The sequence below is a fragment of the Seriola aureovittata genome, chromosome 2 (genome assembly GCF_021018895.1).
Source record: "Seriola aureovittata isolate HTS-2021-v1 ecotype China chromosome 2, ASM2101889v1, whole genome shotgun sequence".
NCBI classification, from domain to species: Eukaryota; Metazoa; Chordata; class Actinopteri; order Carangiformes; family Carangidae; genus Seriola; species Seriola aureovittata.
In genome coordinates, this window is record NC_079365.1 from 25,347,537 (window position 1) to 25,372,324 (window position 24,788).

The 24,788-nt window shown below is 39.2% G+C and overlaps 1 protein-coding gene across 1 annotated transcript; it reads left to right on the forward strand.

The window, feature by feature from the left end:
* Positions 1-4,240: 4,240 nt before the first annotated feature.
* On the forward strand, positions 4,241-23,620 carry ppm1j (protein phosphatase, Mg2+/Mn2+ dependent, 1J). Its single transcript, XM_056403952.1, has 10 exons — positions 4,241-4,791; positions 11,715-11,829; positions 14,989-15,318; positions 16,601-16,713; positions 16,960-17,044; positions 17,566-17,684; positions 18,066-18,129; positions 18,525-18,632; positions 20,879-21,030; positions 22,014-23,620. Exons 1-10 carry the CDS (start codon positions 4,529-4,531, stop codon positions 22,159-22,161), a joined length of 1,497 nt encoding a protein of 498 aa, XP_056259927.1. The 5' UTR covers positions 4,241-4,528; the 3' UTR covers positions 22,162-23,620.
* The last annotated feature ends 1,168 nt before the right edge of the window (positions 23,621-24,788 follow it).

Consider the following 24,788-nt stretch of genomic DNA (forward strand, 5'->3'; position numbering starts at 1 on the left):
CAAATTGCTAAGAAAAGTCATAGCACACCATTCCCGAGCAAAGCCACAGGTATTGATATATATATTGTCTGGGTTTTCTCAAATCTGCGAGAAATTTGGACACAGGATAGTGATACATGCGTTCAATGCTATTGCATTGCAGGCACATAATAATAGAAAAGAGAATATTCAAAACATGTGAAAATAGATCACATTTATGGCATACTATAGAAAAGGAAGGGAAGATAAAGCCACACGCTCATATGATAGCTCTGATGCAAACTGTTCCTTTTTAACAGTGGTTAATACGTATTCAAAAGCAAAACAACCAAAACAACAATGTAAAAATACTCTATTAGAGGTAAAAGTTGCAGATTGCAAAAATGTAAAAGCAAAAGGTGTTTAAATTATCAACTTGCTCTGCAGTAAAATGTCTCCTGCGACTGTTATTATATTTGACATTTTTACATTATTAACACTAATGCATCAGTGCATAAGCAGCATTTTAATTTGTAGTTTGAGGTGGAGTTGTTTGACAGTGATGGATAGACGAGAAAACTATTTCACAAATTAGTCAATTTTTATAGTTTCTCTAAATCTTCGATTTTTTTTCCAAAAATATTGGTTCACAGTTCTTTATGTAAAATCTTATAGATTACCTCACAGCTTCACAGCAGCAAGAACTACAATACCTCTGAAATGTAGTTAAGTAGGGGTTTAATGTGGCATAGAATGGAAATACTCACGTAAGTTACAGGTACACCACAAATTAATTTTGTCTTCTTTAAAATTGAGTTTATATATATATAAAACATCAAACTCATAACCGCTATCTATTTATTTCATTTTATATAAATATCTATTTGTAATAGATAGCGGTTATGATTTTGATGTTTTCTCCTCTTTTCTTTGATGTGTGAGCCAGCACATCACTACAGCACAATAGATGTGAGTTTTCCTTCAGTTTGGATTCAAAACAAAATGAGATAAGAGGAAAACCTTGTTGAAATGAACATTTTTTCAGCGCACATCTGACTGCAACACATTAATTTTGCTCTGAATGAAATACAAACTCCAAAAATTATTTTTCTTTTCTCTTGTTTTCTCTCCTGATGATCTAAATATCAGATGAACACACACACACACTCACAAAGAGAAGTCATGGAAACAAATTCTCCTGTCATTTCTCTGCTTCTCTTGGATTCAGAGCAGTCTGCCTCAGCGGCCTCTGACAGAGAAGTAGTGGGTCATTCATCAGGAGAGAGATTAAATCTTCATCCACTGCGAGTGGATGCTGAGAGTACTTCATCTTTGGGAGAGGAAATAAAAGTTTTTTTAAAAAAAATCCATCCTTTGAGGCAAAGGAAATCATTTCATTTCATTTTATCACTTCCCAGCATGTGATGTTGAGATGGTTAGCAATAAAACAGCTGTTATTACAAAAATAAAAAAAATGGTCAGAAATAGGGGACGAACAAAAAATGTTTTAGCACAGATATATGTGTCCCCCTGCTGAGCTGTACAATGACGTGAGTCAGTTATAACATGGAAGTCACACACACCTCCATCTTTTTCTGATATCAACAAACGTTGTTTATACCTCCTCAAGTCCTAGCTCCATTGTTTTCTAGTAGCATCTGATAGAACTTTGGCTCCACCTACTGGAGAATATACACAGGTACAACCATTTCTCTGATGTGAAAACACAGTTCATACAACCTCCTCACTGCATCACACACCATCTGCGGTCTGTGAGATGTTTCATGGTGATAAGGTGATAAAGTGATAATAAAAGGGATCTAGAGGGGATGTTAACTGCAAAATAGTGTTAAAAAAGCAAAGGTGGAAAATGTATTATGAGGAGTTTTTCAAATAATTGTTACTAAAGTTTGTCTGCTGGATAATTTAATCCATTACAATGCATCATATTTCATATATTTTGTATGTAACAAAAGTGGAGCAAAGTAAAAGTAGCAATGCCTCACAGTGAAAATACTCACACCCCTGAATTCAAAAGTGAAAGTGTGTAAGTATTACAAAGTAAATGTTCTGAAAGTCAAAGTACTTATAATGCAGGAAAATTGCCACTAAGAGTGTTATGCTATTTAATATTATATGTTTGTATCATTATTACCAATGCATTAATATATAAGCAGCATTTTACTTGGTAGTTTCATCTATGCCAATACTAACTATGCATATAATGTTTTAATCTGTAACGTAATAATTAATTGCTGCTGTCAAGAGAAGGTACAATCTTTCACTGTGAAATGTATTGGAGCAGAATTATAAGCATCTCTTATTTGCACTTAAGGTCAGTATTTGTGTGATTGTTCTTAGTTACTTTCTAGAACAGATATGTTGTTGAGTAAAAAGTACAATATTTACCTCTGAATGTAGTAATAGTATAGCAGAATAAAATGGAAACAGACGGCCTTCTCCAGCAAACATACTCAGTTATGTTGCACCACTGAATAAGATCAATAAATAAATACACAGCAAGCAACCATACGACTACTCTGGTCTATAATGAGATCCGGCTCTGCTTTCACTTTCTCTTCTTCCAAAAATGCAGCTAAATAAATGAACAAATACATTAAATAAAACTGAGTATTAAGTTGTGAAAAAGAAGTGAAGAAGAATAAACTTCACATACTGCCTCTTTCAGATGGGTCAGTAAAACAGTAACAAAGATAACAGTACCACAAACAAATGCATAGGCTAGTTGATATCTTCAGTTGTGAAATAAGCAGGAGCTGAGAATTGATCAATGGATTTTTTTTGTTTACCTGGTGACAGTGATTTGTAAGAGCAAAAACAATCATTTGAATGACATGTCAGCCTCAAATCTTGAGCAGCTGAGAGCTTATCAGCTGAAAGATGGACTTTGACCTCAGATAAAAATGATTATGTAACACAGGCTGCTCTTCATGTGCCGTTACTGCTGCTATTCTTTGAAAACTGGACCAAAACAAGGATTCTTTACTACATGTCAAACTCCAGCTCTTTTGTTTCTTGATTAACTACAAAGACTCACAGTGGTTTGGTGATGAGTATACAGTGAAATATTTTTCCTTCTAAAACAACAAAGCCCTGTGGCAGGATGAGACGCTCACACAACTGCAGAGCAAGTAGTTAGTCAGTGTATTGTTCAAGCTCAGACAAGATAAAATTTTGTTAACTCATGTGTCAGTTCCTAATGTCATACAAAAATCTGATATGACATTATTGTTTGTTAGGTGTTCAGGAGATCTTTCCCCTTTTAAAAAAGGTTTATAATAAGAGTCTTATTAATAGCACTAATGCCTCACAGATCAGCTGTAACATGAACTCTGTGAAAAATCTATTGAACAAGTGCTTTCTCAGCTCCAGAATCCAGTGGGCCTTTTGACCTTTGACCTCATGGAAAAAATGCTCCAGAGCATCTGTCTTGTTAAGATTTGCAATTAAAGACCTGATGGATTATTGTTTGTAATTAACTCAACTTAATTTACACTTTAATTACAAATGACTGACTAACTTTTGCTTTCAGTAAGTGAGAAACCTGCGTAAGGAGGGTAAAGAGCACAGGACAGACGGGATGGAGCTGAAAGATGCTCCAACAGATAAATCTATGTGAGAGAGCTCATTTGAACTAGTTTAGATACTGTTGTTTCACCCACAGCACTGCATCATACTCATAACATCTTAAACTGTAGCTGACAAATCAATATAGCGGAGTGAAATGCTCAAGAAAGTGAGAATACACTGTAAAACATCACACAGCAATTTAGTGGAATCAACAAATATTTTATCATTATCTTTATATAAATATACAAAGTTATCCAGCCAATTCAACATAAAATGTCCTCAAATTTGTACCTATAGTGTTTGAGTTTATATAAATGCATTGTCACCCTTTTTATTCAGGACTTTTGTAACAACAGACTTGATGGTTTATTAGAAAAGGAAGACACTTTGGACCCTTTGATTTTGTAAGCCTAAAGGTTGTTGTAATGAATGCCTTACAACTGATCAAAAGATTTATAAAAGTGAAATGTACAGAGAGCTTTTAGATTTAGAGTGTTAGAGTGTTTTATTAAATTTTGAATGTTCTTTATTGTAGCCTATATGGTTGACTATGTGAATGGTCATAAATCCACATATCATGGTGTCTTCCTAAATTTACTGGCTTTCACAAACAAGTCTGTCAATCCTCGTGACTGAAGCAGCCTGTAAATATATGTGGTCTCAGGTTTTCAGATGTGTGAGATATTCTGTTCTGGCAGCACATCCCTGTGAAGCCCTGCCTTCTGAGATGAGATATAGCCTCCTGCCGGATTACAGCTCATACGCACCCAGTGAAGGTTTTATTCTGTTTGCATGAGGAAAACATCGTGTCTGAAAGCTGTCACATGGGGCCAGCAAGGAGGAAAAAAAATCGCTTCCTGAAATGATCCTCGTCACTGGCTGAGTGTTGTTGTGTTTTTTTTTTTTCTCTAATGTAATCTCGCATCGCGCTTAATTTTCCATCCGGATCTTTTTTTTTTCTGACCGACTGTCGTTGCCGATGATGATCAGCAAAGTTAAAAACGCGATGTCCACTCTGGTAGGAGGGATGATGCCGCACGGACACCACCACCACCACAACCATCACTCAGGTGGGGGCCAGACCTGCGGACCGGACAGCCTGCCGCCGCGCTTCCCTTACGGTCGGCCGGATTTCTTGGACCTCACCCCGGAGCTCCTGCAGTACTCCACCGAGCACGCATCACGGCCGGTTCTCACGCTAAAGAGAGGCAGCAGGCTTCCCTGGACGACGGGATACGCAGAGTGAGTGGGTCTAAGCACTCCCTGGTGAAAATCATTCACATTACTTCAACATTATGATTTTGTCATTGTTTCCTGATGAGTGTCAGGTCGGTGTTGCTGCAGCCTCAGCAGCTCCGGGTGCACTGCAGCAGACAGATGATGGCCAACATGGCCTTTTGCTATTGTAGTTTCTAACACAGTGTTCCTCCCCTGAGCTGCTGTAAATGAATTTGAGCAATATGTCTGAGCTGTAATTAGACAAAACGCTCCCTGTCATAATAGTCTGATATCTTTCAATACAGGCTCCTCGTCAGTTCAATATAAAGAGTAACACACAAGATGCAAGGAAATGAAAGCAGGAAATGTCTACCTCCTAACAAACCTCTTTGTGTTTTCTTACATCCATCTTGGTAAAGAACCTCAATGCTGCTGCTGATGCACTTGCAAAGAGCTTTAGGGGATTTTATCTTTGTCTTTCATTAAAAAAAAAAAAAAAAAAAAAAAAGGTTTTGTGGCTACACAAAGCACAGGCCATTCACATCTTGTGAGCAAATAGTGCAGAGCTCCACTCCTGTCCTTGGTTTTACTGCAGGTGCTTTCATACTCCAGTTATTACACCTGCAGTACTCTCACAGGTAGAAACAATGCAGCAGCATTTCATTCACACTGTTGGCCAGAATGTGCTGTCCAGGCAATTCCCGCTGAGGAAAAACACTTTCAGACATTCCACTCTCCCACAGGAGGGGGGAGAGATGGGAAGGACTGAATAGCCTCAGTCCTACAGTATGTGGGCTATACCACCCCTGCCTGCCTGTATGCAGACAGAAAAACAGGCTGACTCATGCAGAGTCTCAGAGGGACAGGGATAAGATTTGTGACGACGACGACGACTGTCTCAGAAGACTGAATGGGAAAGGTCAGATGAGGATGCTGTGGTTATTGTGTGGGAATGTGCACCGTCATCAGTGCCGTTATCTGGCTTCTGCAGCAAATCACTTTGATGTCACTCTGTGAAACTATAATCGCAGCATTAGCAGTGCTGTTTACAACACAACATAATCGGCTGATCCGTTCATGCATCAGCTGTCAGCGCTCATTCAGAAATCCAAATAGCCCACAGCCATCTGTGTTCAGTTATCACATTTAATGTAAGTGCCCTGAAGAATACAGAACGCCGTCAGCACAGTGCACTGAAAACTCCACTCTTGACAATGCAGCATTGAAAGGGTTGTAAGGGCTGTACACGTGGGTGAATGTAGGGTAGTGTTTATTTGAGAGTGATTGGTCTTTTATTTTCTCACTCAGCTGATGAGGCTCTGATACGGCTTTCAAAGCGATTAAAACATGGATAATTCAAAATTTAAAATCAATGTCTCTGAAGTCATAATCTCCACAGAGCAAAGTTTATCTATTGGAGCATCCATCGGCTCCATCCAGCTGGGTTCTGTCTGGTACAATGATAGCCAAACAGTGTAGGTGGATTGCTTCCAGACTATGCAACTTCTCCGGTTTGATATCAGTTAATTAGTGTCTGTCTGTCATTCATGTGGTAATGTGGAATCATGGTCATTGTTGTTGGGTTGTCTTGGGCTGGCATCACATTGACCGAGTTTTTACATGCATACATGAGGTCTGATTTCAAAGGGGGTTTGAATTGTGGACCTGAAATCGGTGAGTCTGTAGCTTTGGCAGCACACGGGTTCAGGATGCTCAAGATAATGAGCCTAATTGATGCTGGTGCACAACATTGTGTCAGCCTAAACAGCCTGAGTGCGCCCATGGTGAGCCACTCAGAGTGCTTTTGTCAAATGGGTATTTAATAACATTGATATGGAGGCACACTTCCAGGCCTGAACACTCTTCATGAGATAGAGTGTGAGGAAGCAAAGACTAAAAGAGTATATCTCAATCTGAATAACTACTGCTGCGTGTATATATATATATATATATATATATATATATATAGTCTATAACATCATGCATAATGCATTGTTATATGATGTAATTCCTCCATGTGATGTTATTAATAATACAGGAATAAACAGCTGTCAGGAGAGCACAACAGTAAAGAAAGAGGAGCATTCAAAGCCTCTATGAGGAGGATTAACATGTCGAGACACCTTTTAACAAAATAAAAGTCCAATTTTTTTTAAAGTATATTTTTTGGGCTTTTTTTATGCCTTTATTTGATAGTATAGTGGAGAGAGACAGGAAACGGGGAGGCAGAGAGGGGGAATGACATGCAGCGAAGGGCCGTCCGGTGCGGGATTCGAACCGGGGCCAACTGCAGCGAGGACTGTAGCCTCTACACATGGGGCACCTGCTTAGACCACTACGCTACACGACGCCCCATAAAAGTCCAATTTACATATAAGTTGAAAAAACAGGGAGACATGATTGTGTTGTTTGGGTTAAATCACATGTTAAAATCAAATAAAATCTCATGAGGTTTGTCAGGCTTAGGGTTAGACACTTACTGAACAAGATGGGAGTGATGCAAGTACAGAAAGGCAGATTAATTAAGATATTGTGAGATATGGACATGCTACAGCTACAGTGCATAGAAATGTCCCTGAGATGTTGTTCACTCAGTGTTTATTACCATGCAGTGGATGTAATTATTTAACAGGATTTTATTCACATCACCCCGTCCTTCTTCAAACTCATAGGTCACATGCTTTAATTGACACTGTTCTGTGTCCAGCTCTTAAACTGACAGTTTACAAGTTGCAGCATGTTTTAATCAGACTGCTTGGGTTATGCTCCAAACAATGTTTGAGTCATCGCTGTACCTTCTGTTGTTCTGCTGCTGCTTTGTGTTTGACAGGTCTCGCCTCTGAGTTTTCAATGCAACATGTACCTTGCACCACAACAAGCAACTTCCTCTCCCTGAAAAGGAATTCAGAATATGACTAGACCAATTCCTAATGCTGCAGATGAAGGCTTTGCTTTTAGACTAAATAAGGCTTTATTTACCGGGCCTGCAGTGTTTGTTTATCTGCCAGCTTCCAACCTGAGCTAGTTTCATTCAGCAGCAACCACGGATTTATCTTTGTCATGTTTAATTTGTAAGACTCCCCTCAAACAGTCCACTGTTACACTCTGAGATGTGTTTATATTACAAGCAGAGAGATTAGATACACACCCAGAGCAGGTCAGACTGCTGAAAAAGGTACATAGTTTTTACTTGAAACTCTATATTGACCAACAGGTATGCCAAAAGCACCATGGACAAGGATGTGTTTATAGCCATGCTTCAGAAAATTCAAATATGGAATCAAAAATTATCAACAACTGAACATCTAACAGGATTATTTCAGAGGGATTTCCTTTCTTTCACTGGATGCACCACTGATCTGCTTCTGACTGAACCATAAAAGTACTTTCACTTCACTAAAACAGCCATTCCTCAGTAGCAGGTATATGATGAGACATGTAGTGGACTGATATCCTGCTTTGTGTAGACAATGCGTCTTTCTTTCCCCTGAGAGAATGATATTTAATAACACCAAACTTGCACAGACAGACATTTTCATCAGATGTATGACGTTAAAAAGTCCCTGTAGCTGCAATTAGAGAATTCACTGGAACTCTCAACTTCTGCTTTTGACCTTTCCTTGCATAATATACTGTACAGTGGCAGGGCTGAAATAGAGAAACACTGCTTCAACAAACATGACCAATGTAGTTTTCAGTCACAAGTTGTGGAAACATATGACCGAAACGCAGATATATGCTTGAGGGTTTAGTCACATTATTAAGAAGGCTCGAGCTCCTAGTTTAGAATCACATCCTCCCACGCAGCCAACATTAAGTTCAATTATAGCTCATTGAGCACATGTGACTACTCTCAAAACACACAATGATTGCTGCTTCTTTACCGTGAGAGTGGTGAAAGTTTAATTCACTGCAAAAATGTAGAAAGAGGACTTACTTTCACATTCAAACAAGTCTCTCCTCAAAACAAAAATGATTTGCAGTGTCTAGTTTCAGTTTAAGTTGCCAGGAATTCCTCATTTTCAAAGTTTAGTAACAGGACAGAACAAGTGAGTGATTCTACTGGTATGACTCTTTGTTTTTATTATAAAACATATTTATCGGATTAAAAAAAACACAATCTCAAGAAGAGCAACTTTACAAGATAATACTTTAAATTAGATATTTTAATTGCTGTTTTGTCAGCTAGCCAAACATGCTGTAGGCCTCCAGTGGCTTACAGAACAGATGCACCCAATAACAGAAAATAAAAAGCATATACAGTACAGTAATCTGTATTTGTTGCCAGCTTTTATATAAACCTCAGAGCTTCAGCGCAATTTTCTGCCAGCAGCCAGCCTTTTACAGATAGCACACAAACTCAACAAAAGGGCCAAGGACTCGGTTAAGTAAGAGCGAAGCTATAGTAAACCAAGCGATACGCAGGACTCAGCCAAAAAGAGGCCTGGCAGAACATTGCGGATTTGCTGTGATCATACTCCAATATAGATGGAGGGTTGTTTCTCTGCATCCAGATATCTGAAAATGTCCTGGCTTTGGCCGAAAGTAGACAACAATCAGGCGACTTTAAATTCTTCCCTGTCATTAGTCCTAATGCAGGGAGCGCAGTGCAGGACACTGTGGTGCCTGTCCACTGCTTTCAACTGATTAGAAAGTGAAAGGGCTTTTTATAATCCAGATTTGGGCAGCAGTTGCATTTTGTGCCTCATATTCGGTGCTGTCTGATATCAGTTATCAAAGCAACAATTTTCTGTAATGATTGTAATCAGCTGAACTATTTGGAGAGTGAGAGGTCAAAGGTCTTTTTTTTTTTACCCTGGTTTTCTCTCATCTCTTTTGTTTGACTGTACAGTTTGTTCTCTATCCCTTGCACTACCAGACTCTCTTTCATTTTTGGTCTCTTATTCCTTTTCCCTTCCTCTCATGATCTTAGCAGTAACTGATAAATGACTAATCCCTTCTCTGCAGAAGTTTCAGAGGGAATCTTAATGATAATAGTTGAATTACTGGAATTGTGCAATAGGTATTATGCCTTATTACCAAGCTAATGTGGCATTTATCTATAATTAAAACTGAAAATGTTATGTAATATGCCAGCATGAGTTCCAAACTGCAACCCATCCAAGTCCGTCTCATGTGGCAGTTTAAAGGACCATACCAGCGGATGCTTGTGTGCTGTAGCCCATTCACTACAAACTGCATAGTCTTTGCTACACTGCTAACCAGTTTTGGAAAACATAGTTTTTTATATAGTTTGTATTTATGTTTTTTTCTACTGTTTCAGGCAGATGTTAGTTTCCTTTAACTTCAGTACAGTATAAAAATCAATTAGCAGATTTTTGAAACTTGTTTGTTAGTTGTGTAATCAATCAAAGTGAACATCATGTCTGCATTAAATCTGATACTAAGAGATTATTATTGCATGGTCATGCAGTTAAAGCAGCTCTAATCACTAATTTTGGCTGGACCACAACACTGACTGACTGACTGACAAAGTTACAAATTTGGTCAGCCAAATACCACATGACTGAGTGATAAGGTTACAGCATTGGTCAGCTGGCTGGAGTTTCCCCATTGGTCTTTGCTCCTTCAAAATGATTTGGTGTGAACAAGCAGTTTTGCCAACTTAGTACCTTTGTCACTAGATTAACCGACTTTTCAAAAGAGGCACCTATACACATACATACTACATTACTGATGACAGAAACAGAAAAACATGTGAATGAGAGAGTAAAGAAAACAGATAAAGAGCTGAAAGTGGCTGTCACTGGGCAGAATACAAATATGACACAGTCCAGCTAAGTATACTAGGTTCTGACCTAGTCTTGATATGTTAACAGTAGATAAAATGACTCCATGTAACGCAAAAGGGGTTGCTGGAAGTGAACCCATAGAGAATTATTCCCACAGCTCTACGGAGCCTTTCAGGATCTTTCAGCTCATTGTTTTGGTTTATATGGCCTACCGCTCTCACAAACCTCCCTTCCAGTGGAAAGAAGCAGGTTGTTTTCAGTGAAAAAAATCTTTAATAAACTCACTGTTTGCTACTCGTCCAGCGCACCAAACAACAGAGTTAGCATCTAGCCAGTGAACAAGCGCAACATTTTGTTACAGAAGAGCCAGATATTTCCCTCATGGGGTGGGCGGGTGGGTGGAGCGCAAAACAGAGCTAAAGAAACACCAGAAACACAACTCAAATGAATGTTAATGGTGCTTTGTGTCTGATGGATGTGTTAATAAGCAAAAGTTTGCAGGCGATAATACGTCATTGTTGTGTTGAGCTTTTTCCAGTGCTGCAGTGGATCAAATAATCAATTAATGGAGGTTTAGTGTGCAGAATGATCACTATATAGCCATACAGTGATTTAATCCATCACTTTAATCCAGGATGGATTACATTACAACTCCACCAAATTTCAAGAATCTGCTAATTGATTTTCAGAGTGAATATGGAATAGAAACCGATGGCTGCCTCAAGTTGAAGGAAAAACTATGTATGCTCAAACTAAATTGTGAAATCTACCTACAGATTTCACAGTGTAACTGGATTTTTTTTTCTTTTATCGTTAACAAACTTGTGAAGCCCAGTTTCTTACAGCTTCACCAATCCTTGCATTACTGTATTACTGTTCCTCATTGGTACCCACAGTGAACTCTGCTGCAGCATACACAAGATGGATGATGCTGCTCGAGTATGAAACAGTGCATTACTCTAAAGCCATTATCCTCCACAGGCATCAGCTCATAATAAAAACACTTAATTCTGCCTTCAAGTTCCCTCTGGGACATGGCTGCATCCTGCCCCACTTTTTTCCTCACTGTTTGGCCCTCTCTCCACCTTTTCTGGTTGCTGTTTTGTTTTCATGTGTTTTTAGAAGAATGAGAGCAAACAATATAAGTCATCTGACGCCAGGCTCACCTTTCTTCCTCGCCTCTTTCTCCAACAGGGTGATCAATGCAGGGAAGAGCATGCTGAACGAGGACCAGGCCTCCTGTGAGAAACTGTTTGTGAAGAAGCCGAGCGGCAAACACCGGAACTCCACTCTGCTGGAGGACAACGGGGTGAGCGAAGGGCAGACTCTCGGCCATCAACACAGGACTCAGGACTGTGGGATGAAATGTCAGGTTGAGGGCTGCTAATCAGTGATAATGTTCCTGGTTTTTGAATCTAACGTCAGTGTCCTTTAGAGTCGTGAAGGTGTTTGAGTGTGGTGTGTTCGTCACTGAAGGGTAAAATTCTTGTTATGCAGCACAAGCATGATGTAGTCTAAGCAGCAGTGCACTGAAACTTCCACACACTGTCTGTGAATGCACTGTAGTTATCTGATACCCAACACTGGTGTTTTCCTATCCTATTTGGTATTGATGGATTCACCTTGTTAGCTGTAATTCCCCTCCAATCCTTGTGGGACTTATCATTTTCCACTGTTTACATTATCATTCAATTATCTCTGATATATCCCCCCATCTTGTCATCACAAAGCCGAGCATCAGAAACAAGTTCCAAGTATTTGCTGGAATCTTTGTGAGAGACCTCAATTCCCAAAAGGACCCAAAAAGACTTATGACCAAATTTTTTAAAGCTGCTACAATCAGTATTTTTATGTTAATAGTGGATCACATTACAGCCTGTATATGAAGGGGACACTCGTAGTGACAAAGAAGTTATCACCCAACTCTGCAGTTCCCTTTCAGCTCATTCTTTTCAATTTACGGCCTTCAACTTAACTGTTTTGGTTAGGGCAGGGCATTGCCACTGATTCCCCAAATCTATTCGATTCTGATTCACAAGGTCCCAATTCAATTCGACTCGATTCAATTCAATTTTGATTCAGTCAGAGATATTTCAGTTACAACATCAATTTTTCTTGGATATAAATGAGGTTCTCGGAGAACTAACGCTGTAAAGTGTTCCTCTGACCTGGTGCATTTTTAAAAACATTCATGTTTACATTATGAACACAAAACAGTTATATTAATACACTGTATATTTAACATGACCAACAAATGGGACACTTCTCAAGAAATAAGAGATGTAATGTGCATTGTTAACTTACCCCAGTGCACCGGTTACACTGTGTATGAACAGGTACACACAGCTTCTTCTTCACATCTTGCATACAACTTTGCTTCTGTCCAGTCCTACACTGTCTCCACTGTCGAGCAGCCACATTGGAAACATCCATTAGAGCAGAAGCTGCTGTGCAGGCAGAGGTCAGGTGAAGCTGACAGGCTAGGCTATGACAACGTAGCTAAGCTAACAGGCTAAGCTATGACAACGTAGCTAAGCTAACAGGCTAGGCTATGAAAACGTAGCTAAGCTAACAGGCTAGGCTATGAAAACGTAGCTAAGCTAACAGGCTAGGCTATGAAAACATAACTAAGCCAGCTTTCGTCTCCAGCAGCACAAAGCTGTCCAAGTGCAACAGACTGACTTTGTCATGTTCCTGTGTAAATGTATCACAGATAAAGAAACTGCCAGAAGAGTGAATGATGAATGAAAGGACGTTTTCTGTCTTTTCATCTTTACTACGTAACGATTTAATTCACTGAGCTGCTCAGAGGCTACCGGCAGCTACTGGACACCTTTAAGGTGGAATGTTTTCTTGCTTGATAATCAATGCATGATTGACATTTGGAAATCAATCAATACACCTTAAATGTCAATATGATAACCATTTCATTTGTTTTTATTAGCTCTCCATATGACATACACTTTAGGGAGCAGATCTTCAAGCGATAAAAAATATAGATACATTTTAACCAGTTTCTTCAAACTTCAGATATTTTTATTTTACCTTGGAGGGGGGGGGGGGGGGGGGGGGGGGGGGGGGGGGGGGGGGGGGGGGATGGCGGAGCGTCGTTCCGGTGGCTCCGGAAGTGTTCTGGGCTGTTGCAGCGCTTTTGCCCTTGTCGGCCACCGTAGAAGGCAGCTGTTGTCAGTGAAAAGCCTCTAAAAACCCTATTGTAGACTAACCAGATGTTAGAAAGATATGGTTAGTGACTACCTGGGAGAACACAGTAGCACATTTAACAGCTAAGGAGCCAGATAGTCCCTTTAGGAGATGTAGAGACCAAAAAACAGAGCAAAAAGAGGGGGAATATTGGATTTAAATTCATCAGGTGGTCAATTACATTACTTCAAAGTGATGCTTGCTCTGTATCTGTTGTAATGGGTAAACAGGCAATTGTTTGCCATATCAGTTTAAAATGGCCAAAAAATCTGTAGTTCCAGGTTTAAAGATCACAGATCTGGTTAAGCATTAGGTTTTTTCCTTCTCTAAATCAAAGTGCAGTAACATTGTCATGTGATTCACTTTCTTAACACAATAAAAACACACATGCACATAGACACAGACAGATAGAGAGAGAACTGCTGTTTCCTGAAAACGGTGACTGGGTCCATAGAGCACAGACCAAAATTGTACTTTTGTAATCTTTCTAAATACATTTACTGTTTTAGATCTACCTGCACATACACTCACACACCCACACATGTCTGTCTGCCATTTGGTTTAAATTAATTACATCATCCCTTGTTGCACCCTTCCCCCACTTAAGTCTAGCATCAGAGGGGTAAGCAGATGTCTTGTGCCTGTTCATCTGTTAGTCAGTCAGTGAGGCCAACTCAGCTTGTAAACATGCCTGCAAACACAAAGGTGGCAACACCTCTCCCTCTCCCACTGCATCATAGTGGAGCAGCAACAACCCTTGGATGAGGAAATTTTTCCTGCAGTGTAGATCCTGTCAGGACAGATGTAATGTTTGATTTATATTTTAGGTTAATAATAATAATGATAATGATAATGTGCACATGTGCTGAGTGCTGTAGTATTCAAACACTAGTGTTCTGTATTGTTTTTAATAGTTTTTTACCCTATAAATCATAAATCAAAAGTAAAAGTTCATGATAAGATTTTTATATCTTGCCAGCTTACCCCATAATATTATAATCTAGATTTACTGCAGCTGTGATTCAGTAAGACCTGAAATGGAAGAAACATATTGCTTAGCATTAAAAATGTTATCAGCTGCAGTCCCAGAGCCTGTAAACCCTCACAAATCTGTGCCTTCTGCTCAGAGTTGTAATCTCATGGGAGATTTTTAAACCACACCCCTAACCACGGGCATAATATGGTTCAGTTATTTCATATTTTAATACAACTACAAAGCTTCCTTTATTAAATGCATTTCTGCATGCATGTCTATTTAACTTTGTAGGATGGTACAGGAATTCCTCTCCACTTCTGGGGGGTGTTTGATGGACATGCAGGTTCTGGAGCCGCCATCATGGCCTCCAAACTTCTTCACCGTCTCATCAGAGACCGTCTGGGAGAAATCTGCCACCTGCTAGAGAATCCCAGCAGCGCACCTCCGATCTGCTTGGCCAAGAACGGCAGCCCGTACCAGGCAGAGACAAAGAAAGGAGCGGCACAGGAACCGGAGGACCCAGACGCTGTCAACGACTCCTCAGTGCGCTTTCACATGGAGAAGGTTGTCAGTTTGGAGAGTCTGGTGATGGGAGTCATAGAGACTGCCTTCAAACAGATGGTGAGCAGATGATAACTAACAACGCATGTTGAAAAACAAGGAAACAGTATTTTGCATATTTCAAGCGTCGCTCATTTCTATCTTCAAACAGCAGAACCACTGAAGATGTTCACTTCAATTCCCAGAAAATACTGAGAGAAACTGAAATCTGAGAGACCTTCAAACCTTTCCTTACTGTAATAACTGGTCTGTTATGGAGACAGGAGAAAGATTTCTTATTTCTCTCTCTTTAGCCAAGCTAGTGGTGTGGACAATGTCAGTCTGTCAGTCAAGTGGTCAACCGGTCCATTGGCTTTAATCCGGACTTAAATATATCGATAACCACTGGATGGATTGCCATCAGAGGGTCGTAGTGCCCAGAGGATGACTCCTACTGATCTTAGTGATCCTCTGACTTTGCCTCTCGTGCCACCAGATGGTCAAAATTTTTAATTACCGAGAGATATACATCCATATCTGTCTGGCACGTACAGCCTCAGAGCTGCTGGTGTGGTTGTAGACACTTTATCTTGTTTGCACAGTTGCACCTTCGAGCTTAAATGTAACTGCAAGTTATAACTTCAAAACCAAGAAATCAGGCAAATGTTATGAACTTAGTTGCTCAGTTATGATTCATACCAAAGGACGATAGTAAACATATACAACTCGCTGCTTCTGTATTACCTCTACGAAGGAGCTTATGTTTCCAGTTATGTGTCTGTTTATTTGTCAGCAGTATTACACAAAAAGTACTGACTGATTTGCACCAAACTTGGTGGAGGGAAGGGGTATGGACCAGGGACAGATTCAGGAAATTTTTTTTATCACTTTCCCTCACATTGAAAAACAGGGCATTTTTCAACATTTTTGTAAATTTGTTAGGAAATAATGTATGGATCTTGATGTAAAAAAACCCCACACATATATATAATGTCAATGTCTTTGTACAGTTTGGTGCAGATCCAGATTATAATCCGGATCTGACAGACATGTGTAGGATTGTTTGGCCCTGGCAGAGATATGCGCTCCACTGAGAGCCATTCTAGTTATTTCTGTGGGTGGATGGGAATCCAAACCTGAGGATTAAACTAGAGCAAACAGGCCAAATCTGTTTGGTCTCACTTAGAAAGGATGTCTCTGTTGCAACCTCACTTCCTGGTTTAGATGATACTGATAACAACCCACAGTCTAGATAATGTATTCTGTTGTTCCTCTCCATTAGCACTGCTGTTTTGTTTTAAATATGAATATGTATGGAGAAAATAATGAGCTTCTTACTTTGATTTTTCTTGCTTTATTTCAGGATGACCTAATTGAAAAGGAAAAAACGTCCTATGCCATCTCTGGCGGGTGTTGTGCCTTAGCTGCCATGCATTTAATGGGGAAACTCTACGTAGCCAATGCTGGAGATAGCAGGTGAGTGAAACAGCAATATAGTGTATAATAGTGTATAATATTCTCTCTAGCTCTTCACTGCACAATATGAAGCTTTATACTCATGAGAAATCTTTTCCCACTAAGTAGCTTCTTGTGCCCCCTGGGGTTCATTTTGCACACTGCAGCATCATGTAACCCTCCTCCACCAACACTCTTACTGACCAACCTACTCATCCGAGCTGACTTCACTCCTGTGCCCCCCCCCCCCCCTCTTTTTCTCTGCAGGGCCATAATCATACGAAATAATGAAGTTATTCCCATGACTAATGAATTCACACCTGAGTCCGAGAGGCAGCGGCTACAGTATCTGGTATTGTTTATCTTTTATGTTACAAATGTCAAACAAATTGTATTTTTACCAACAGACACACAGATTAACTGCACAGTGATCTGTCCGAAGTAGATTTGTTTAATCTTGTGAGTGCACGTCAAGCAGTAAAAAGAAGAGCAGAAAGAGAAACTGTTATGAGTTAAGTGGGGTTTTACTGACAGTAAAGTTGAGTTGAGGATAATAAGTACGCAACCTGTTGAAGAGGAAGGAAATCCTGCATCACACTGAAATGTACTGACGTTCATCGGTTGCCTGTTTTAGGAGCAGGTTGTAGTTCTGAGTCACAGAGTGGGTGGATGATGTTTGCTGCTAAAACGGGGAGCTGTTTTGTGCCTTTCAGTTCACAGCACACAGCACTGCAGGCTTTCTATAGCACATGCACTCTTAGAGCTTCTCCTGTTTTAGGAAAAACTACTGAGTCGTGACAGATATTTAGGCTTAAGTAAAGCTTTTTAGTCTTTAGTTTAATGCGACCTGCTCCATTTTGTGTGTCACTCCAGGGCTTCCTGAGGCCAGAGCTTCTGGGTAATGAGTTCACTCACATTGAGTTCCCTCGTAGGATCCAGCACAGCGAGCTGGGCAAAAAGATGCTCTACAGAGACCACACCATGACCGGCTGGTAAACCTGGAGATCCTTTTTAATCACGTTTTTGACAGTTAAACACTTTTCATAGACACTTGCACTGAGAATTCAGAACAGTTTGGTTATTAAGTAGAAATTTATGGGGATATTCAAACAAAGATGATCTTTTATTTGGTAAATGAAATGTACATTTAGATCACGGAGCAACTATTCAAACCCCAAAGTATTCAGTTTTCAATGATGTAAAAAAAAAACAGAAAATATTCATATTTCAGGAGCTGGAACCAGTCAATTTTTGTTGCTGATTAATTTCCTGTTGATTGACAAAATTATTAATTTATTAATTGTGTCAGCTTTATTCCAAACAGTCATGTTTCAGTGACTCTGATCTCTGATCTGTTTGTTGTTTTGTTGTAGGGCTTATAAGACAATCATTGAAGATGATCTGAAATTCCCCCTGATATACGGAGAGGGGAAAAAGGTAAGAAACATAATAAAACTCAATATATTGTGCTGGATCATAGTCTGTTATGACGTTTTCTGAACGGTAAAGTGCTAAAAAGTTTCATTTACTGATAATATAACAACATATAACAAGTAAACAATATAATATAGTGTGGAGTCATGAATTTTTACATCTCCAACTTGTTTGTTAAATCCTGCAGTGTCTGTCTGGGTAGAAATGACACCTGCTCAGTATTTTCATTATTGTCTGAGAGAACATGGTCTTCACCTAATAATCCTTTATAAATGGATTTTCACATAACTGAAGCATATCCCGGAACAATAACCTGCATCATTGTGTGTCTGTGTGCGGACGTCCCGTACTGTTCGTGTGAACCTGTGTCAACGCGCAATGTGTGTTGGTATCCGCAGGCTCGTGTCATGGCGACAATCGGAGTGACCCGTGGGCTGGGAGATCATGACCTGAAGGTGTACAACTCCAACATTTACATCAAGCCCTTCCTGTCATGCGTCCCTGAGGTGAGTGTGAGGAGTGAGAAGCAGCTCTGCTTGTCAGCGCTGCTTGAGGAGTCACATCGGCATTGTCGCGGCTGCCTCCTCAGAGCCAATGGGATACGTTTAAAAAGCTGTCGGGCCCCGGGCTTTGCTTTATTGCCTGCTGCTCGAAATGAAACTTGTGCATTGCTCAGAGCTCTGGCTCATAATATGTTTTTCTGGGCTTTTTACAAGCTGATGTGGCACAAAGAAACAGATTTATCCACTTCAGTTTTGCTTTTCTTATGTGTGTGTCATTTTTTTCACTTTTTATTTTTGACAATTTAAAGATTTTACAAAAGACATCAACAAAGCATACGTGTTGTACACATTTCTTACTGTGCAGCCTTTATGTCCATGTTGTTTTTAGCGCCCTTGTTGTTTGCGATGAAGGTCGCTCATTTCTTTCAGCTGCTGTGAAACGTTTTTCCATATGTCTGTCTGTCTGTTGATGTGTGGGAGGTTTTGTTGGATGCCCATTGTTACCTATTGTGTTTTTGCAGGCTTACATCTTGCAGTCCTGAGGGATCTTATAATCTAAACTGCCTCTTAAACATACAGTATACTCTCCCAAAATATGTTTTCACACAACCAGATGCTGTGAACCAGAAGATGTGGAAATGATTAGCATTCATATCACACAATCTCACAACCCCCGCTGCTGAGTGTGAAGTTTATTTTTAATGTGAGGTGTGATGAAAAAAACATGGGCTTGATGAATTCTTCCGACCAAACTCCATGACGACACTTCTACATTCACAGTGTACAGCAAAGCAGAGATCACCCCTGTGCAATATCACTAACATGTCAGTTATAGACTACATTGAAAATACATGTACGAAGATACAGCCCTCAAAAGCAGAAACAAGTCAGTTTAGCTGTGATCACTGCAGCAAAAATGATCACAAATAAGGTTAATTTCAGGAACAATCTACAAAATAAACTGTTAACACCACAGCCTTCTCTATTTTGGCCTGGTCGTGTCTGGTCGTGTCACATTGTGAGGAACTGCCTGAAAATAAGTTCACAAAGATGGGAGAAGGTAGAAGAGCATCAGGAGGCCACTGAAATAAGCTGAAACACAGCTGCAGCAGTGGTTTGGAGCTAGAGGAAGATCCATACTACCAATGACAGAATGTTCAGTGACTGTCCTTGACAACTGACGCCACACACAGTTCACTATTTACACAACCTTGCATTGAAAAACAGACTTGGCATAAGTGTTATCTATGGACATTGGGGTTTCAGTGACTGATCAGACGGTGCAAAGGTAATTTCATGAAGTCAGCCTCTACATACTGCATCCAAGAAGAAAAACATTGCGCACAAAACTTTGCCAAAAACACAGAAAAGAAGCCTGATGAATGTTGGCAGCACATTCTGTTTTCAGACGAAAACTCCAAATAAATTTGCATGGCTCAGATGTGGATGAGCAGGTTTGACGTGGACCTGACCAGGAATACCCCAGTGAGTGCTTAGTGCTGACATGTGGGTGGGAGTTTGCTGATATGGGGCGGCATGAGTGCAAAAAGGTGTAGGGGAGATGACATTTATAGATGGCACTATGAATGCAAGGTGGTTTCCCAAACATTGAATATAAAGATGACTCCCAGTCTCAAGAAACTTAGCAGGAGATGAATTTCAATGACAACAAAAGTTTGTAAGGAATAGAAAAGTGAAAATTATTGCCAAGATTGTCTCATGACTTGAATCCAAAAAAAAAAAATTCTGTTTTTCAAATAAATTCTCCTCATTTTTCTTGGGCTTTGGCTAAAAACAAATCAAATTGTCTTAAATGGACAGGATTTGAGAATATTTCCATGATACTGACAAAGGGTGTGCTCAGTGTTGTTGTATCTTGACTTTCACAGTGCTTCTGATGTTTGTATTGTGGTGTTGAAAATACTTCCTTCTTCTATTGTTAGATTTTAGTTCACATTTCCTGTTCAAGCTCAGCATTATGAGATTATTTGAGGGCCTTTATTTCTTGAATTTAGCTTATCTGGCTAAATCAACCATGCATAACAAGTGGCTCAGCTTAATGTAAAACAAATGTGAGTGACCATGAGCAGCTTTGCTACAGCAAATGGAGGTTATGTCCCTTGCACGCCAGTATACATTTGCTAATCTTCTACACAAATAGAAAATGTTGACTGCCTTCTTTATGCAAATCTTTTCCATCACGGTATGATGAATTAAATAAAAGAAATGAATATGTTTGTCAATCACAGGTGAAAGTTTACAATGTGGATGAAAACAAACACGGCCCAGACGACGTCCTGGTCATGGGTACAGATGGACTGTGGGACGTAACGACGGACAGGGAAGTGGCAGATGCAGTGTCAGCCTACTTATCCTGCTGTGACCCCTCTGATCCCATGAGGTATGCAGTCTGCCACATAATCCTTTACATTAGGCTTTAGCTCTCGCTATACACTCGATCATGTGCTGTGTGAACCTGTTCAGGAAAATAACATGAAAGCTGCACTTTTGTAAATCCACTGTAACATCAGTGGTGCACTGTTGTACTCAGTTTGTCCACTAGGTAGTGACAAATACTTCTCTCCTGCTAAATTCTGCTTATAGTTATAGCATTTAATCATCTATAAGCTGTAAATAAACATAAAATGATTAATTTATAACATGTTACAATGTAGTTATGAGCAGATATTTTTCAAATGTGTAGAAATGTGCAGTTTTTCCAGCAACTATAACTTATCAAGTGGCCATTTTATTAGGTACACCTGTACAATCATTTATATTGTCATTTATTATTGGTTTAAACAATTGTGCAATCAATTAAAAACAAATCAAAAGCCCTTGTATCTGTTTACAACTACATTGTAGTTTCTTATAAGCCATTTATATATGTGTATATAGTGCTTAAAGTACAGTGTTGCCCTTAGTTACTTTCCACCCTCAACAATGGTGGAAATTTACCACAGGTTCATGTGGTTGAGTGCAGTTTTGAGGTTCTTGAACTTTAGTATTTCCATTTAATGCTGCTTTATACATTTACTCCAATGTGTTTCTAAAGAAAATATTGTACTTTGCTACTCAGTTTCAATTATTTTACAGCTTTATTTACTAATTACTTTTCAGATTGAGATTATACATGATATGATGTGACTCTTTACAACAAAGCAGCACCTAATTGGGGCCGCGTGTCAAGTTTGAGATGTTTCTGAATTGTCAGCAGTTCCACTGAAGAGATATTCTAGTGTCGGTACTTTTGCTTAAAGATTCTGAGTATTTGAGTATTTCTTCCACCACTGGAAATGAGTTATTTAATATGAATATGTATGTGTGTTTGTCTTAAATTACAGTGTGCGTCAGTGTTGTAATGACTGTTTCTGTGTTACACAGGTATACACTGGCCGCCCAGGACCTGCTGATGAGGTCTCGAGGGGTGCTGAAAGAGCGTGGTTGGCGGCTACCCAATGACAAACTGGGCTCAGGTGATGACATAACTGTATTTGTCATCCCACTGGCAGGGAGTGAGTCAGAGACATGATGAGGTGTTGCAGCGACCGCTATGACAGAGCTGACTCTTCAGGGTCCTTTTCCACCGTCCCTCCAAGCTCCCTCAACCCTGGACCGACGGGGCAGCGGGAGATAAAAACACCATTGCTGAGCTGACCTGTTTTCTCATCCGACACATCTCATTGTACCGCTGACTGTGTTAACCTACATGTGATTCATAAAACAAAAGTGAACCGAAATGAACCTTCGTCATAGGGGAGACTCGGGTCTGAGCAGCACCTCCATCGACCACTAGATCAGACTCCGTCCCAGTTGCTTCACTTCAACCGAACCCAGGATCCCATCTCCCTCGGTCTCAGTCATGTAACAAAAGATTTTCAGTGACATTATAAGAGAAGTCACAATCTGTGTCTCAGACCTGCTGTTTGTGACAGTTGCCAGTGAGAATTAAACCCTTGTAGTATTTTTGTTCCCTGTTTATGTTCAAGGCTGGACCGCTTCTCAAACTTTTCAACAGATTGTTCATTTTCATGTCATCATCTAAATGTGAGTCTCTTTTGTAAAAAAAAAAACAAACAAAAAAACAACAACAACAAAAAAAACAATCATAAATTGCAAAAGGGATTGCAGTAGAGAATGTGAGGAAACCAAAGAGATGCCGGGATGGCATGAGGATGGAAATCTGTAAAAAAATAAAATAAAATAAAAAATGATAATAATAATAAATGCATAAAAGATAAAAAAATAAAACAAAAAAAAAAGATTCATGTATGTACATTAAAGAAGCATGGAGGATGTAAAAAAAAACAACCAGAGGGATGGACCTTTACAGCACTGGACCCACACAGAATCAGATGAGTCCGTGTTTCCTCTGTTGATGTAATGATGAGTGAATGGCGACGCCTGAGGCACTTGAAGACTGTTGCACATGCTCTTTGGTAGCCTGTTGATTTGTGATATCTTCTTATTGAATGTGCTCATAGATGATTTGCTTTATTTTATGTCATCACAGTGAGGAGAACAGAGGGTTTTACATGTGTTCAGTAAAAGAAAAAATTCATTTTAGGACGTTTTGTTTGTTTAACCCTCGGAGGAGAAAGTAAATTGTTCTCCATAAATGTGTTGGTATAGTAAGATGTGATAAACTTCACACATATGCCTTATTAAGAGCCAAGAGGGACTCCAGAGTTTGTTTTTTTTCAGATGCACTAAATTTGATCCTTGTAGAAGTGGCAAAGAACATTTTATGCCCTTAAATGTACCGTATACCTCTTTTGTACCATTTTTGTTATGTCACGTTGTTATTTAGATTATCCATATATTTTTAAAGACAACTTTGGTTGTAAGCAGTATCAGAAGTTTTATTTTTTATGTTTCTATCCATACTTGTTTGTTTAGAAAGATGGTGTCTCCTAGAATTTGAGCTACTAAAATGTGAGGTAGAGGGATGATATGTACCAGTTCAGAAATAAATCAGATTTTTCCCATTTGCTTTGACTGTGTTTATTTACGCTCTATTTCTTCTCAGATAGAAACGAACGAGTCACAACAAATGAGTCAGAATAGTTCAGACAGTCTGTCGCTGACAGTTACGCTGTTTGACTATTGGCTTGAAAGTTAATACTGATACACAGAGTTATCAAAAGCCATGATTAATTTAACAAGAGCAGAAGTTTCCAAAACATGTTTTACCTTTAATGAGAGCAAAGTAATCTTCTCCATGAGGCCCTGACCCCTTGTTGACATCAGCTTTACTTTCTCACTGTTTAAATACTAAATGGCTTTTCTTCCCTGAACATATTGAAATTTAATACATAGATAAGTACTGAAGTGTGGGTGAACAAAATGAATTTAAGACAAAATGACCATAAATCCCTTTTGTTACACCAAATAAGGAAATATGTCATGTATTATTTGTTATACAATCTCACTCATAAGGAAATGATTATATACATATTTGTTTATGTGCACTATGTTATCAAAGATGGTGACTCACAGAGGTCTACCAAACTATTTAAAATTAAACTATTTAAAAATCCAAATAGGTTTAGTTGGGATTTGGGGAGATTAGTGCAGTATAAAAAGTTTTGTAAACACATGTATAGGACATTAAAAAAATCTTGCTGGGGTCTGAGCTTCCGAACAGAAGCAAAGCATCATTTTCCATAATGGAAGTGTGAGACGTTTCATCAATTTTAAAATCATATTTTGCAGCAATGCTCATAAAATCATGACGTCATAAAGTATCAAGCTAATGAAACAATGTTATGTGTGTTTTTTAAACTGTTTAACAAGTTCCCAGGACAGAGAGTATCAGGGTTAAAGGAATTTACCAGCACTTGCATTCATCATGTGAACATCTTGTATAATCCTGACATCAGTGGAAGAAGAACAGAGATAATTCACTTACAGTGATATCATCATGTAAGAATACACGAGATAAAGTCTTCCATTCAACATTTTACTTATGTAAACGTAATTAAAGTCTACCAGTAAAGTACTAAAAGACCTCAGCTTTTGTCAAAAAGATTTACCTTTTCATCATATCGTTGTGTATTATGTTGATTATTGTTATGGAAGCATTAACATATAAACTGTAATTTAATGTAGCTGTACTGGTCAGCCACACACGTGATTTCAGTTTTGCCCAATTAGACC